Below are 16392 nucleotides of genomic sequence, written 5' to 3'. Positions count from 1 at the left end.
AAATGACACATCTGATCGTGTAATCTTGGATTATTGGAAATTGGCTCCGGGTTTGATGCACTTTTACTGCATCAAATGGAATATCGACTATGGAGTGTGCCTTTTGATGCACCTTAGTGTGTCAATTGCCCGTCCGATGGGATTTTATGCATCTAAATGCATAATTTTCAAGTTATACATTTGTATCCATAATTCACACGAAGTAATTCTTCGGTGATTTTACTTACCTTATACAGAAAATAAATTTTGATGTTACGAAAATATGAAATTAATTTTGAATTCATCAGTTCCCAAATTGATCGAAGTAAAGAATATAAAGTATCAAGAACAAAAGTAAATATATTTGAAGTAACTAAATTACATTTCCAAACTTAAATGTCAAAATTGGTGCCACTCGTGCATGTACAAGTCACTAATATGCATTTTTGATGCATTGTTTCGGCACTGTAAATAAATTGAACTCATCACAGCATTGTAAGGGTGTGAGCAGTATTTTTTCCTCGGGGGAAAGGGGAGGGGTCACATCTTGCTTTCCAGTCATAGAAACTAAAATTTCAGTTTTATTCTTGATCTGGAAGGACACGTTCCGGTACTCTTCAAATTGGTTTGTTCTTGAATTCATTATAAAAATTACTCAAAATATTCTGACATGTTCATAAATAAAAAGGTGACAGAAAAAAGGTGATGATTAATATTATTTTACAAATCATAAGATTGAAATTATATTGAAAATACTTTGGATTTGTTAACAAGTTCAGACTTGTGTACGTTATTTAGGTAGAAACTAGATTCGCCTTGCTTCTTTCCATAAGCATCTATCACTTTGTTCATGAACAGTTTTTTGGCTCTTTGTATTTTTTCACGACATACAGATATGGAAGACACTTTAATCTGCTCCGCGGCAGAGAGAATTTATTACGCCGTATTAAGACGTCAGGGATCTCGAATTCGAACCCCGGACTGGGGATTCTTTTTTGTGCGTGTCTCTTCATCAATTTTATCATATCATCACTCATCTCCATTGTCGGGATTAGCGAAAAGTGTAAGAAAAGCGACGCTAATAACAAAAATCAAATAAAGACATAGAAGATTTTTTGGTGCATACACTTGCACCATGAGCTCCCTAACATGATGTCAGTAACACCCCCAACTTATTTATTATTACTTCAAACCCCTCCCCCTTCCACCTGCCCGATTCAGAAAATTCTTTGTAAACAACCCCTAGATAACTGACTCATCACTGTAACGGAAATTCTTGAGGGGCACTGGCTGACGCTATGCACTGAGGACAACTTTCACCACGTGACTACCAGAAGCAAGCATTCCGTTTCCGTAGTTAACGTGGCGTCTTTTGAGGTTGTGATACATACGCTTTGTTTTCGAGTGTTTTGTGTAGTTGTATGCAGATTTCACAAGGAGAGAAGAACTACAGATTTTCGGAGTAACAAAAGTAAGTACCTATGCATATTGTACAATTTTATTTTATGGTTTTATTTTTCCGTTGGAGTTCTGATTTCACTGCCATATTCCAAACGCTTGAGTAAAAAAAAGCACGTGTTCAGTTCAAAGGATTGAATTAAAATGGGAGATCAGGTTCAGGACCCAATATTTAACATAGCACAATAGTTTCACATTAAACTTCCTTGTCACTGTCATTTGCAAAAACTACAAGTCTTAGGGGTGCATTCAATGTTTCTTTGCTTTTGTTATCTGCCTATTTCATAATTTATTTTTGCAATTTGCAGTGTCGTGAAGCATAGGAAATATACAAGATTTTACTTGACACCCGCTATTGTAATAAGGAAAAATTGCCTTCTCATTCTTCTCCCACTTTTCTTTTGTGTATTTCTTTTCTTGTATATTCTAATTTCTAGTTTCGGTTCTTCTTTTCTCATTCTAGAACCTCTTCCTTCCTGTTTACTCCCTCTCTTCTCGATAATTTCTTCTTCCATATTTTTCCTCACATTTTCGGTCTGTTTCTTCTTTATTCTTTCTCTCCATTAGTATTTTACTTTTCCTCTTCCTTCTGCCTCTCTTTCTGCCTGCGTTACTTCTATATATCTCTTCCTCCCTCCCTCCTCTATTTTTCTCTGTTTTTTCTATTTCTCTTTGCTCTTTTTCACTTCCTCTCTATCTCGCTTTTCTATCTCTCTTTCATTCTCTCCCTTTCTTGCTTTTCTATTTCGTTCGTTTCTCTATTCTTTTCTCTTTCTCTTGTTCCTCTATTTCTCTTCGCTTCCCTATTTATTTTATTTACCTTTCTCTTGCTGCTCTATTTGCACATTTGTTAGGATCCCACCGTAAACTGTAGGCCAAGTTCCGATCACGCTATATGTACAGTCGCGGACACTGCTGGATTCTAATGATTCCATTGAAAGTCAATGCATTACAACCCAGAACTGTCCGTGACTGTACATAAAGTGGATTAAAAAAAAAGCAATTACCTTCCCCTCCTCCCCTCTGTGTGTGTGTGTGTGTGTGTGTGTGCGCGCGCGCGCGCGCGCGCTCCTCTCTTTTTTATCTGTCTCTCACTTGTGATTCTCCTCTTTCCTTCACTCTATCTGCAATTTCAATTATCTCCCTTTCTCACATTTTCTGCCGCTCCTTTCTTCGTATTGACATCATGTTTGCATGTCGTCATAAGAAGAGAATCACAAGTGAAAGATAAAGCGATATAAAGAAGGGATACTCAGACATACGCCGAAGAAGTGGGGGGATACAAAACCGGGGCAGAGAGGAGAGGGAGAGGAGAAATAAAATATAAAAGACATGGGAGAGGGAAATAGGGAAGCGAGAGAGCGGGGGGTATAAATAGGGAAACGAGGGAGAGACGCAGAGAAAGATATAGAAAAGCAATCTGCGGGTTCCGATGGTTGCCTGCACCAATCAGCAACCACTTCGAATTTACTCTAACTGAATTTTGTTCTATCTTCTATAAAAATGGAGTAGGCGTACATACAGTAAAAATCTAGAATATCTTAACCTTATTTACGAAAGTTCAGAAATATTATTTTAATATCCCTGAATGTTAGAGATAATGGTTCTACCAGTGGTTGGTTGGTTGATTTATTGTTTTAAGTCCACTTTATGCACAGTAAGGCTAATCGGGACTGGACCTACAGTTTAAAGTGGAATCCGAACCACTATGTGCCTCCACCGGGTATCGAACCCGGGACCCCTTGATTACAAGGCGACGACGTTATCATTGCGCCATCGGGGAGGCCCTGGTTCTACCAGTGGTGTGCCCAGGATTTTCAAAAGGGTGAAGGGACTTAACTATACTTTCTTTGTAGTCCACTGTAGTGTACTGGAGCAAAGGGGGGTTATGATCCCCACAAACCAACTTTGTCCTTGGGCACGCCACTGGGTTCTACGTTAGCATTCAATGTTAACTAGATATTATCCATTGTCTAATGCTTTAATAACTGTAGTTTTATGAACTAGACAATGGATAATGTCGAATTAATATTCCATACTAACATTATTTCATACAACAGAAGAATTTTAAAATGTGATATTTCATTCATCTTAGTAATTAGGATTGAAATTTTATTTTTGAATGCTACTTGTTTGTTGTTCATTAATTTTAACTGTGCCATTAAAATGATGCTCAAGTAATATTTTGTTTTTCTGCTTATCCCAAGTAAATGTCTCATGCAAAGTTTTTCTTTTTTAATTTAAGGCACTTGTTCCTGTCATGAAGACAAGAGAAAAATATTCAGAAGCTATTGTGCAGAGGAGCGTCAAGCATAATATTAACGAACTGAAGAGGGATTATTCTGTGCTTGTTGTTGATACCCACCAACAAAGCAAGCAAAAGGTAGGTGTGTGTGACATATTGTTATCCGACACATGAAAAATTACATTTCCAAACCAATCGGTGCTAAGAAAATCTCACTTTCCACAGAAAATTTACCATGGTGCAAGTGTTGCTCATTAGGACTTGCAAGTTAACAAATATAAATAGTATATTTCAATGTTGAATACATTTGAAAATGTCTTCAGAATATTTTTTCCTTCGCTTCAACATTAGATAGATTATAGGCTTATTAATTAAACTGCTTGACATAACATCCAATGGCATGCCCAAGATAGGTTGGCGGGGATCATAACCGCCTCTTTGGCCCGGTATTCTTAGCAAAAGCACATCAAAGACAGAAAAGATGGCAAATAGAGGGCTTATTAATAAAAATATGTATATCTACCCCCCACCTTTTGAAAATCGTGATAATTGATAACATATATGTAGTCTCTCTCTCAATCTCTCTCTCTCTGTATGTGTGTATGTAAATTATACTACCTTATATGGTTCCTTATTTGTATACAAAATCCAAAGAGTTGATGTTAAATTTGTTTCAGTGGTGGAGTTCTTTTGTGGAAAATTATTTCTGTACTTATAGGCGTTATAAATAAGGATATCATGTCAATTTCCTGTTTAATTTTGCTTTTGACTGCTTAATGTGCAATAACTATATCTTGCCTCTTCTATTGTATATATTTTATTACTCCCTTTTATGCTTCATTTCAAATGTGTCTCCAGCACGATGTCTATTATCTTAATGACATGTGGAATATGCATTTCGAAGTCATAAGGTCATTTTGGCTATAAATTTACCCTACCACCCCTAAATACAAACTTACATCCTCATATGGAAAATTCAGGATACACCCCTGAAAATATTTTCTTTTTTTAAATGCAAATGATAAATAATTTTAAGTAACTATATATACATAATGGCCAACAAAAGATTCAGTCATGTATTTTCTCTTTCATTTTATTAATTGCTTGAGATACGCAATAAATGACTTTTGATATTTCTTTTTTCTATTAACATACAAGTTTTTAGCACATCAAGCTACCCATCAAAGACTTGGAAATTTAATTATTACAATGACATTTAGTCATGAAAAGTGGTACAGGAGGAGAGGTATTTGTTCTCCCTTAATTTATTTTTCTTTCATTCTTTCTTATTTTTTTTTCCATTTTCCACCTGTTATCTCAATTCCCCTTCTCACTCTTTGTTAGAGAGAGAGAGAGAGAGAGAGACTCCTTCCCTCTCATTTCTTTCCTTCCCTCTTCTCCTATCTCTCTCTCACACATTTTGTCTCTCACTGCATTTCTGTCATTTTTCTTCTCTTCAAGATACATATACCTAGGTAAATGGGCGTCCGGAAGGCCTTGCCCCCCCCCCCCTGGAAAATTAAAGTCAACCAAAAATGATGTATTTCACACATATAATTTCATTTTAGCCACAATAATATGTGTTAATTATAGCATGAACACCATAAATTCAAATTTAAGCAATGTATTTTTAGGGAACAACACTTTTTTGGGGGAAAATGTGCCTTGTTTGCCCCCCCCGGAAAATATCTTGCGGACGTGCATGCCTAGGTATAAGAGAGTCTCTCTTTCAGAAAGATAAAGAAATAAATATATGTGTGTGTCATCTCTATCTCTCATCTTCCCTTTCTCTCTCTCTCTCTCTCTCTCTCTACCAGCCTCTCACTGCATTTCTTTCCTTTTTCATTCTAGCCTCCCCGATGGCGTAGTGGTAGCAAATTATAGTACAGTGTGTATACAAATTACACCATTCAAAACTATGTAATATTTTCAGTTCTGCTTGTTTTAATCTGTTTTCGTCCCACATAAGTCCCTAATTATTTTATTTTCAAAGCTCCACGTCAGTTCCTCTGTGGTAAAGTGCCCACTGTTTCATATTCATATTATATGATACAACAGAAAAAATACTGTCTTGTATTTTTTAAATCATTTTTTTATATATTAAAGAAGATAAAGTTTTATGAACAAAATTGAATTTTCTATTTGTTTCCTGTTTATGCTTTTCAATTGCTAATATTGTTCATAACTGGCTGGATTTGGAAATTGATTTGAACATGTTATCCATAAGAAAGTTTTTGTTTAACCTACGTATGTTGTGTAAAGTATTATGTCAATTCGTTTTGGCCTATAAGGATAATCATATAACAGAATATGTCTCCTTTACAGTACAAAATTATTACTGCTATTATATTTACACCACCTGCATGTGGTAATGTTTTCCCAGTGTCAATTGAAATGTGATGTTTTGTAATAAAATTCAAGAAAAAATATCATATTTATGAGTACTTCATTAATTTATTTTCAGGAAGTATCTCCATTTGCTAACAGAAGATTTTGAAAATGAAGCACCTTATCTGGCTGGCACTATTAGTGGGAGGAAAATTGTCCTGGTAGCTGGATGGTAGAAAGTGCAATGTGCCACTTTACAAACATTTGTCAGTGCACTTGTTGGCATGTACTATATTTTTTAATTAGACTACCCCCAAATCTGTGCAACATGTTGGCAGTTGACGAGTACATACTATTAGGCCACTAATACAGACTGTCGCCTCAAGACATCTATCTTATGTGAGAAGTTCAAGGATTAAAAAAAAGAATGTGCATTAAACACCAGTGTATCTGTGTCAAACAATAAATGTTCTGTCTCAGGATCATCTATATAATTTGTTAGTATGAATTGCACCTAAGTTTCTCGACAATGTATCTTACTCCTGCATCACTTAATTTTTGTTCATAATTGAAATTTTTCGATTTTTCTGGGATCTGCTTGTACACGGTAAGACATAAACATGTAGATTAAATGGGACGGAAAATCAATTTTTTACTTTTTCTCACCTTAAAAATGATTATGATCTCTCATTTTGCGCACATGTTATTTTCAGAATGTCCTGAAAGTGTTATTTTCATGTATTCAATTTAATATTTGCACATATAACTATAAACTCACAAGATACCACTTTGAAAGAGAAAAGTGTGTATGTATGTGACCAAGAGAAGCTCTTTATTTAAGTGCAGCTTCAAGTCAGTACTCTTAAGTAGGAGGATACTAACACCCACATTCTCCTCCAGTAGAAAAATTTACACTAGGCCTAAGCATCCCTCCACCTAAAAATGTCCATTAATCATGAATTCTCTCATTGTGTACTAAGAAGTACAGTATTCTCAGCATGTTCTAAATGTGTGAATGAAATGTACCATAAATGATAAAAAAATAATTTCCAGAATGCACTTTACACTTGTAGAGTATTTAATATTGACAGTACTCTTTTCCATCACTTTTTCAGCAATTCCAACACTTCTAAATCACATTAAATGTGAAGTGCTTCAAGAAAGTGTACGAAAAGTGAAATACTTTTACAGTGGAGACATGTATTGGAACTTTTCCCTTGCAGGTATGCAACCCCCATGAGCAAGAAAAGGAAAAAAATTGACGCATTTAAACGTGTCACCCTAACGCACTTAAACGCGTCACTCTACACACTAAAAGTGCATCAAATTTTTTGACTCCAACGACACGTTTTGGTGCATCAAACAAAATATCCACTTAAATGTGTCATTTGACACATTTATTTTGATGCATTTAGGTGCATCATCCAGTTTTATGCATTTTAGTGAATCATTTGACACATTTATTTTGATGCATTTAGGTGGATCTTTTGGTTTGATGCATTTTTAATGTGTCGTTGGAGTCAAAAAAAATGATGCACTTTTGTGTGTCAATTGACACACTTTGAGTTCTGTGTGTAGAAATCTGATCGTTAAGTGGAAAGAACTATATTAAGGATGTGTAACTTCATCAGCTAATCTACACTTTCTTTTTGCAATAATCATGTACAAAAAAAACTTGCCGACTCAGTAAGATATCCATAGTAAAAAAATACTAATTTTGTTCCATACCCCCCTACTACAACAAATCTTTTGTCTCACTAAATTATCTTTGACATAAAATGTATCATTATTTATTTCTCTCTTTTATTGGGTAATATATAATACGTAGTTGCACAGCATTTCGACTCATTGGAGGATTGACTGGACATCCTTTTTTTGTTATTCAATAAATATTCAATTCCATTCACTTTCGACGTTAACTTCCTTGCCAGGACAGTTGATTTTTATACAAATTTTGGCTATCTTAACTACAGGTATGCTAGATGATGATTACGTGCTGATATATTTAAATTCTTATACAGTCTTTATACCTATTCACGCAATAATAATACTACATTATTAACAGGTGCCTTGGCGCCCTCTACACTCCATTCAGAGAATACTTTCATTGTAGGTATGTGTTTGTTAAATACCTACATATCAAAATAACATTAGAAATTGCTACAAGATTTTGCAATCTATGGACCAGTAACTTCAATTAATTCTTGATAACAATAAATCCAACTTTTTTAAAACAATAGGCACGCAACTATATAGTGGAGGCGAACAGACTCGGATTCCACTTTAAACTGTAGATCCTGTCCCGATTAGCCTTTCTGTGCATAAAGTTGACATAAAACAAAAACTCACGCGACGCTTACGTAATCAGAAATAAGGTTTTGGTGCCTCTGAATATTAATTAATTTATATATTATTATTAATTATTATATAATGCGTGAGTATAAATTATACTCACTCATTTATATTATTAATATTGAGAGTCTTGTTTCGGACCTCCCTTCCCGAAATATATTTGAATCGGTGAGACCAAGAAGGGAAAGATACTCGACCTGACTTTCGGGATATATAAAAAAAAAAAAAAAAAACTCATAGCAACCAAAACTAAAAGCCGGTTGAAGAAACTTACAATTACAAACTTATTCATCGTAACCATAGCAACAATATTCCATAAGTGGTTTGTTTCTAAAACCTTTATTTTAGCTCTGATATGTATTCAAAGTATTCAGCCAATTTTGTTCAAAAAGTCCCTTCTTGGTCTCACCGGTTCAATTCTAAATACGTGCCCGTTTACTGAAGTCGCAACTCCATACGTAACCCAATCACTCCTATGGACCGCACAAGGTAAGCCCCCCCCCCCTTGGCCCCACACACACAGGTACGTGAGAACCGGGCGCCACCCTTCTATCCTTCTGGCACGCCAATAAACACATCCCTCATCCATCTCCCGCCGTCCTATTGGCCGAGCAGGCAGTGTGGGCGCGGCCGTATCATCTGCCCCTCTTCCCTCCATCGCCGACGCTGGACCACGGCTCCAGTGGCCCTAGCGAAGTGGGAACCACTTGAAGAGTTCATCTTCTTGTTCACTTTCCACTTGACCGGTTTGTCACAAATTGATCCTTCGGTGATCTTAGGCAATTGGCATCAAGAGCACAGTGTACTCTGTTAAGAGCCTCTCCACAGAATACTCCTCCTGACGATTTAGATGGCTGAATGGTTCTGACAATAAGATCCGAAATGAAGTGTGAATTCTGCAAAGTGGTACATCTGGACTCTTTATAGTGAGTAGTGTTTCCGTGTGAAGTGGTGATTCATCTATGTCAGTTGGCAACGTGGAGTGTCAAGTGTGACAAGGTATGACTGGAAGAGTATTGACGTACAATATCATGTGTAACAATACAGACAAACAATTTAGCAATTGCTAGTGATACAGTTGACTGATTTTAGCGTTATTATTTGCAAACAAGTGTTCTAGCGGACATTTTAAAGCAAACCTAGAGCACGCACACTGGTTTGTCTCCCCTGACATATTGCTGCTATTTTGAGGGTGTGTGCAAAATTTCAGAGTGTCCATTAAGCCTGACATTGCAGACTCGATAATTTCTGTGCATCTTTGAAAACACACGTTGATATCTCAGCCGTCGAAACTCAATAAGAATTGCTCCACGAAACTGTAGGATGTTCTGAAAATGTATGATGAATAATTGTGTTTAGGATGTTCTGAAAATGTATGGTGAACAATTGCGTTTAGAATGTTCTGAAAGTGTACGATGAACAATTGCGTTTAGGATGTTCTGAAAGTGTATGATGAACAATTGTGTTTCCAGACAAAGCATTGAAGGAATACATTCTTGTGCTTGTTTATATTGTTAACAAACACTGTTCTTAACCATACAAAGATTGGCAAAACTTCATCCAGTTTAGTGGTAGTGATTTAGAAAAAGAAGCAATTCGAGACAGCAGTGCAATTACATGAAGAAGCAGTTTCTTATTAGTGTGGCTGTGTTCTAACTCCACCAAAAGACTACTTGGAAGCCAAGATACAATGTTGTCCACCCACAACGGATATTCTTCCCTTGCCACACCGTTCTCAGTCAAAGACATCCTGAATCTAGCAGACCAGGGTCCACTGGACCCTCACAGCTTCTTCCTGGATGATGGTTCCATGGTTCTGGAATCACCAGGAGATCCTCTGGCAGGTATCACAGATCATGACCTCTACCTGGGTCACAAGGACTACTTGCCCATTGCAGACCTTACAACCGCTTACCAGTCGTGCCAGGTGACGTCACCAGTCCCTCAGCAGCCAACGGTCCCGGTTCAACCCTCGGCTCTACCACCCCTGACGTCACCCCATGTGCAGCATTTGAGTCATCTCTGTCCACCCTTTCCTGACGAAGGGGCGAACTATGGAAACCAAGGGGCGACTGCTGACATTTCGAACAACAGTAAGTACCATAACATCTTATAACCAGCGAATGGATTTACATGTAAATACATCTCTTGCTAAAATGAATCATTTTGTATTATCCTTGCGAATCGTGGCAAGTAAGTTGGAAAAATGCTATTTTTAATTTCCATATTTTTTCATATATTGTCCATATTTTCAAATATTTTTCATATTCATGCACCAACGGGTTTTCGTTCATCTGCATTATTCTCTTTTTGTACTCTACTTTCAATTTTGACAATAGAGAACGTATTTATTATTCTAACATTCTTGACAACAATAGAGAATGCAAGCTCAGGATTTCGCCGTGAAATCCATTGCATTTTTAATATAAATATACATATTAAACGCAGTTTCAGTTAATATAAATCTGCCTTTATGGACAACAGGTGGAGGTTCACGTTTTAACGCTTAAAAAGAAAGTTTGATAGTTCATTGTTTTGGTAACAAAAATATAAAGCATATTTTATATTTGAATTTTACAGGGGTTACAACGACAAACAAATCAAAAATTTTAAAAATGGTCGAACGACCAGTGCTTGACCATTTGGTACGGATTGACCCTGAAATTTTAGTCAATTTCCAAAAGAACGTCAAATTTTCGTTAGAAGGAATAAAAAAACCAAAAATTTTATTTTTTGTAGAGAGAGAGCATGTCTTTGCAATGATTTTCAACATAAAATGTTTTTGGTTCCATCATACCCACATGATGAAAATTCAAATTTTCGTAACCTAGTTTTCCCACCACAAAAATTAGGCTACAAATCCATTATTAGTCTTTTTATAGGCATTTGCAAAATTTTTTGAGTGCTGATGTATTTTTTTCTGAAATCCTCATTATTTCATTGAACTTTGTGTAAAATTTCAAAGAGATCTGATGATTGGTTAAGGAGAAAAGAAATAAAATGTAAGCAAGGGTGTCTTGTGTCGAGGGTCTCAAGAGTGACAGACAACACTGATATGATGACATTTCAAAGTGCTGTAAAATGAAAACCGTTTGAGATAGTGAAAAAAATTTAGGGGGTTTCTTTCAACCATAAAGGAAGGGTGTATACCAAATTTCATCGAAATCGGAGTTGATCTTAGATTTTTGCGTTGATTTGATGTGGAATGACCCGTAAATTATTCAGCTAGGTGAGCCGCTTGCTTAATGAAAATTGCCATTTTTCACAATTGTCCATAATTAATTCCATGTTTTTATTAAAATAACTAAATATATATTTACATATCTAACAAAATTTAATATGCTTATAATTGCAGTGCATTTTCTGTATCCCCATTTACCTAGATGTTTATTAAGAGTAAAAAACAAGTATGGAAAGGTTCGATTGTCGAAAGAAATAGTTAGCCTATGTTATATGTTTCAATGTGCACGAAACTACAAGTTAGTTTCTGCCTTTATCCTCAAGTTATGGAAGGCTTGATACTATAGCCTCAGAGGTGCAACCACCAATTTTTGTCTTGGGGGGGGGGGGAGTGCCAGGAGGATAAACGTGCCAATATTATTATTATTATTGGGATTTTATCATGGTATTTATTCAACACGTAGAATTTCGTATTAGCTAATAATGGAAAACAAGTACACAAACTTAATTCTTGAAAGACAAAAGTTAATATAATTCTTTTTCTACATATGACTTGTGTAACTTTCATGTACAACATATGTTTTACACATATCCAACATGGAGCAACGTAAAATTAGAAAATACATATACATTATGTTAACACTAAATTGTGCATTTATTCAATGTTTCTTTAATACATACATTACATAATCAATTCCTTCACCTCATAACAAACCAACAGCAAAAATGACAAATTGTCTCTCACATGTGTGTGCTCCTTTTCCTCAAAACGATTGTTCATACATTTAAAACAAAACTGTTTAACGTCAACAGTCTGAATATTTGGTCTTACTTCTCTCTCTGGAAAATTCCAATGCATTACAGAAAAGAAGAACATTGCGAGCGAAGCGAACAAAACAAAATTTAGGAAACGTATTTTTATTTGCATAAAATTTTGAAATTTATGATGGTGTTCTTGGCCATATGGAAGAAAAATTCTGCTAGCCTTGCTTTTCTTTACTTCAATGTTTGTCCCTCCCTTTAGAATTGCTTTCCGTCGAAAGGGGGCGGGGGGGGGGGAAATGTGATTGCGACACTGTATAGCCTGACTCCACAGACAGACACTCTGCATTATGTTAATATTAGATAGATATAGGCTTTCAATGCGCCAAGTTCAATGTTTTTATTTATAGTATGTAGTTTGTGAACAATTTGTGAACGATCGGTCCGATGAAAGACGATAATTAATAATCTGCGAATATTTCAATTCGCCAAGTTTTACATTTATGGCTCGAAAAGTTTCAGAGATATTGCAACGTGAAGAATGTGCCGGTTGTTCAGTTCCCATAAACCAGAACGGATGTAAAAGGGGTCACTATATGGCACGGTAACCAAAAATGAACCTCATTTCCACGTATCACACAGAACCCAAAACGTATCAATTGGCACATATATTTTCACTCCAATAACACACAAACGTGCATAAACTGCAAATGATGCACTTTTTGGTGTGTCAAAATACACACAGAAATACATAAAATGCACTTTGAATGCATCAATTTGCAAAATCAGACGAAAGTATTTCAAAGATAACAAAATTACACTTTTAATGCATCAATTGACAAAGCTAAATGTGTATTTTTTTAATCTTTAAAAGTGATCTTGTCTGATCTTCCCAACTGATGCATTTTTAATGCATCACAAGGTACACCAGCTGATAATAGTGTCCCTTTATGCATTTCTGTGTGTATTTTGACACAACAAAAAGTGCATCATTTGCAGTTTATGCACGTTAATGTGTTATTGGAGTCAAAATATATGTGCCCCGGTAACTGCAATATTGCAGGCTAACGAATCTCTGGCGCCTGGAGCCACGACAAGAATGATCTTTTGTGGGGCCCTTTTGTCCTGTGTGCTGAGTGGTCCTTTACAGCCTCAGCTTTTAACTAGATTTTAGTCCTCAGGGACCCGTATATTGTGACGGTTGCAAATAGCCTAAGTGTTGACCATCCACAATTTTAATTTCAATCAACCATAGACTAGTGGCTTCCAGCCTTCGTCTGACCGCGGTCCGGTAAATTCTTTTTTCAAAGTCGATGCCCTGATCCCAACAATTTAACTCGTAAATGCCTTTCTACTTTTTCAAACTTCATTATGCACAATTGAAATTAGACAAAAATAAATAAACTATGGCACGCTCATAAATAATAATTTATTTGAGTTGTTTTTCAGTCCACTTCATGCGCAGAAAGGCTAATCGGGACTGGACCTACAGTTTAAAGTGAGATCCGAACCACTATGGGCCTCCAGCGGGTATCGAACCCGGGATCCTTTGATTACAAGGCGAAGACCATTACGCCATCAGAGAGTATAAATATATAATTAGGTTTAAATTAGCTGTAATGAATCTAATGGAATATTGTAGTTTTCTCAAGCCAATATCATTATCTAAATTAGTTTATTAAGTGTTGATTTTTATTGTCGCATTTGAATACTGAAAAATTCCAATTAATACTATTTCTTTCGGAGGGGGCTGTAATTGAGCTTTTCTCAAAATTTCGGGATGAGCTGTAGCCTCATCAGCTCCCCGCCAGCGTACGCCAGTGACGATATATATTAAATGAATTTATATGATGTTGGTTGGAAAGAAACTGTTTCAGAACCCCTCGCGGTCCGGTGGTTGAGAAACACTATCATACAGATGTAAGGACCAGTACATATATTCTCGGCAGTCGTAGCAACCGGTGTCCAATCACAGCGCAGAACGGTTATTATGACAAAATCCTGTTGCCCTATTGGCTGCTTCGGGGAGGAGGGCTTTTAATGTTGCCACTTCTTGCCCAAGCACTAGGCCTAATTGGATGTTTGACCGCGAGATCCTTCGTAGGTAAATGCGGCAACCGAGGGCACGGTAACAGTTTCATACATCGGATACACATTTCTTCATTTTTACAGAACTACTTACGGAGTTTCTCTAAAGTTTCCAACGTTAGTCGAGGTATTTTCTTTCATCGTGGTATCTATTTGACCGGAAAATCATGTCAGTGTTTCGAACCCCCCTTCTTTTTTCTTAACTAACCTAACCAAACCTAACCTAACCTTATCGGAATGGTTCGTGGGGATATCCGTCAGCTACTCGTGCATAATGTACAAGTTGCACGCGTGACGAACAGGATAGTCGTTATTTTTCGGTGAAGAAGGTTGGAAACACTGATATTGGAAAACAAAAAAGCGATATCGTACCGTTACGTGCGTTCGGTAGCACTTAGAAAAATGCGTTATTTTAGTAGAAAAAGTGTTTGTTTTCGTGTAAAAAAGCATAATGGCACCTTGAACTATGTTCCGCAATACACAATTGGTAAGTACGAACCATACGAAACACAAAATATCCGATTTTAATGTGTCTCCGATCTATGAAACTGATACCAGAGGGCACTGCCATAAAGGCAATCTCCACACCGGTACCTAGGCCGTCCTGGCTATAATTTGTAACGTGTTCAATCGGCATTTGTTAGGATCTAAATTAACTAAGTTTCATTACTCTACGTCTAACGGTTTCTGTGTTATCAATAGGTTGAATGACTTTCGATTGTCGTCTCTCACAGCCAGATGGACAGCTTGATCTGTATAATAGATCCCTAACCTGTATAATCCATTTAGGTACTATTTGATCCCTTTATCAGTTATCGAATTTTATCTTTGTAGTTGCAGTAGTTTCTTAAATACGGTACATGAGATGATACGGACGTACGATCACCGGCAATAAAAATGTGGCACCTGGATCCTGAAATGCACGCTTCACTGCACACTACGTGCGTTATCTAACTCGATAAGTGGAATTTAATAGCAAATTTTCAATGGTAACTTCTACCAACGCCGTAGACTTAGGCAACACACAAAACGCCTTGAGGGAAGGGAGTATTTCAGGATATAGGTGTCTCATTTCTATTGCTGGTGACTGTACATGACGCATAATTACCTTTTAGCTTTTCGGTTTAACACGAGAAAGACATGGTCTACTGTACCGAGATGTCAACTCGAACACCTCACACAGAGAACTGAATGCATCATACCGATTGATGCACCAGAACGCGTCGATTGATGCACTAAAGTGTGTTCTATGGCATCTGCGAAGAATCAGATTCCTTCCTCAAAAAACATAAAAGCCAATCCGTTAAAAACTTGTCTCAGGGCAATTATAAATACGAATAAATTCAATGGAATTTGGATTAATAAAAGTTGCAATTTGTCATGTCTGCGGAGAAAAGATCACCCAGAATTCTCGGAATTCAAGGAATTCCCAGTAAGTACCCACCCTATATTTATAGTTAGCATTCTTTGAAAAATAACTTTCAACTGTGTCACAAATAATTAGTTGCTTCCAAAGATTGGAAATTATTTACGAAATGCAACACATTTAAAAAAAAAGATAGACTGTGCCTGTCTTGAGAGAATGTGAGGGGATGTGTGTGTAGAGGGGGAGGGGGGAGGATATGTACATAAACTGAGAAAAACATGACGTCACTCCGCAGCGTATCCAGTTCACTGGTTATAAAGATGAAGAAGATAACACCGTCAAAATCTTCCCATTCACATTTTTCCCCTTATACTGGCGTGTAAGCACGTGGCTTGTAAGAGACCAGATGTGAAGAAAACATTTTTTTTTACAAAATCTGATTGAGTTAATCCATGGATGTTTTGCATAGATTATCCGTAAAAATAGTGCTCTCATCGTCTGGAGGTTTCTATGTGGTACTGCAGGAAAAGCCCCCTAGGGAGGGGCAACACGGACACTCACGCCAGGCCCCGTGCATTAGAGGACTCGCGCCAGGTACAAATAATTGTTTATGTGCGGTTTACGGAATAAATGT

General features: G+C 36.7%; 1 protein-coding gene across 1 annotated transcript in view; it reads left to right on the top strand.

Annotated features, from left to right (window-relative positions):
- The first annotated feature begins 10052 nt into the window (after positions 1 to 10052).
- Positions 10053 to 16392, top strand: part of LOC146002999 (homeobox protein Nkx-2.5-like) — an 84348-nt gene continuing 78008 nt past the window's right edge. The window contains exon 1 of the mRNA XM_083141157.1: positions 10053 to 10455. Within this exon, the coding sequence (XP_082997283.1) occupies positions 10053 to 10455 (403 nt within the window). The remainder of the gene's footprint in view (positions 10456 to 16392) is intronic.

Source organism: Lepisma saccharinum, chromosome 19, assembly GCF_977018435.1.
Source record: "Lepisma saccharinum chromosome 19, izLepSacc3.1, whole genome shotgun sequence".
NCBI classification, from domain to species: Eukaryota; Metazoa; Arthropoda; class Insecta; order Zygentoma; family Lepismatidae; genus Lepisma; species Lepisma saccharinum.
This window is presented reverse-complemented; position numbering and strand designations above follow the sequence as displayed.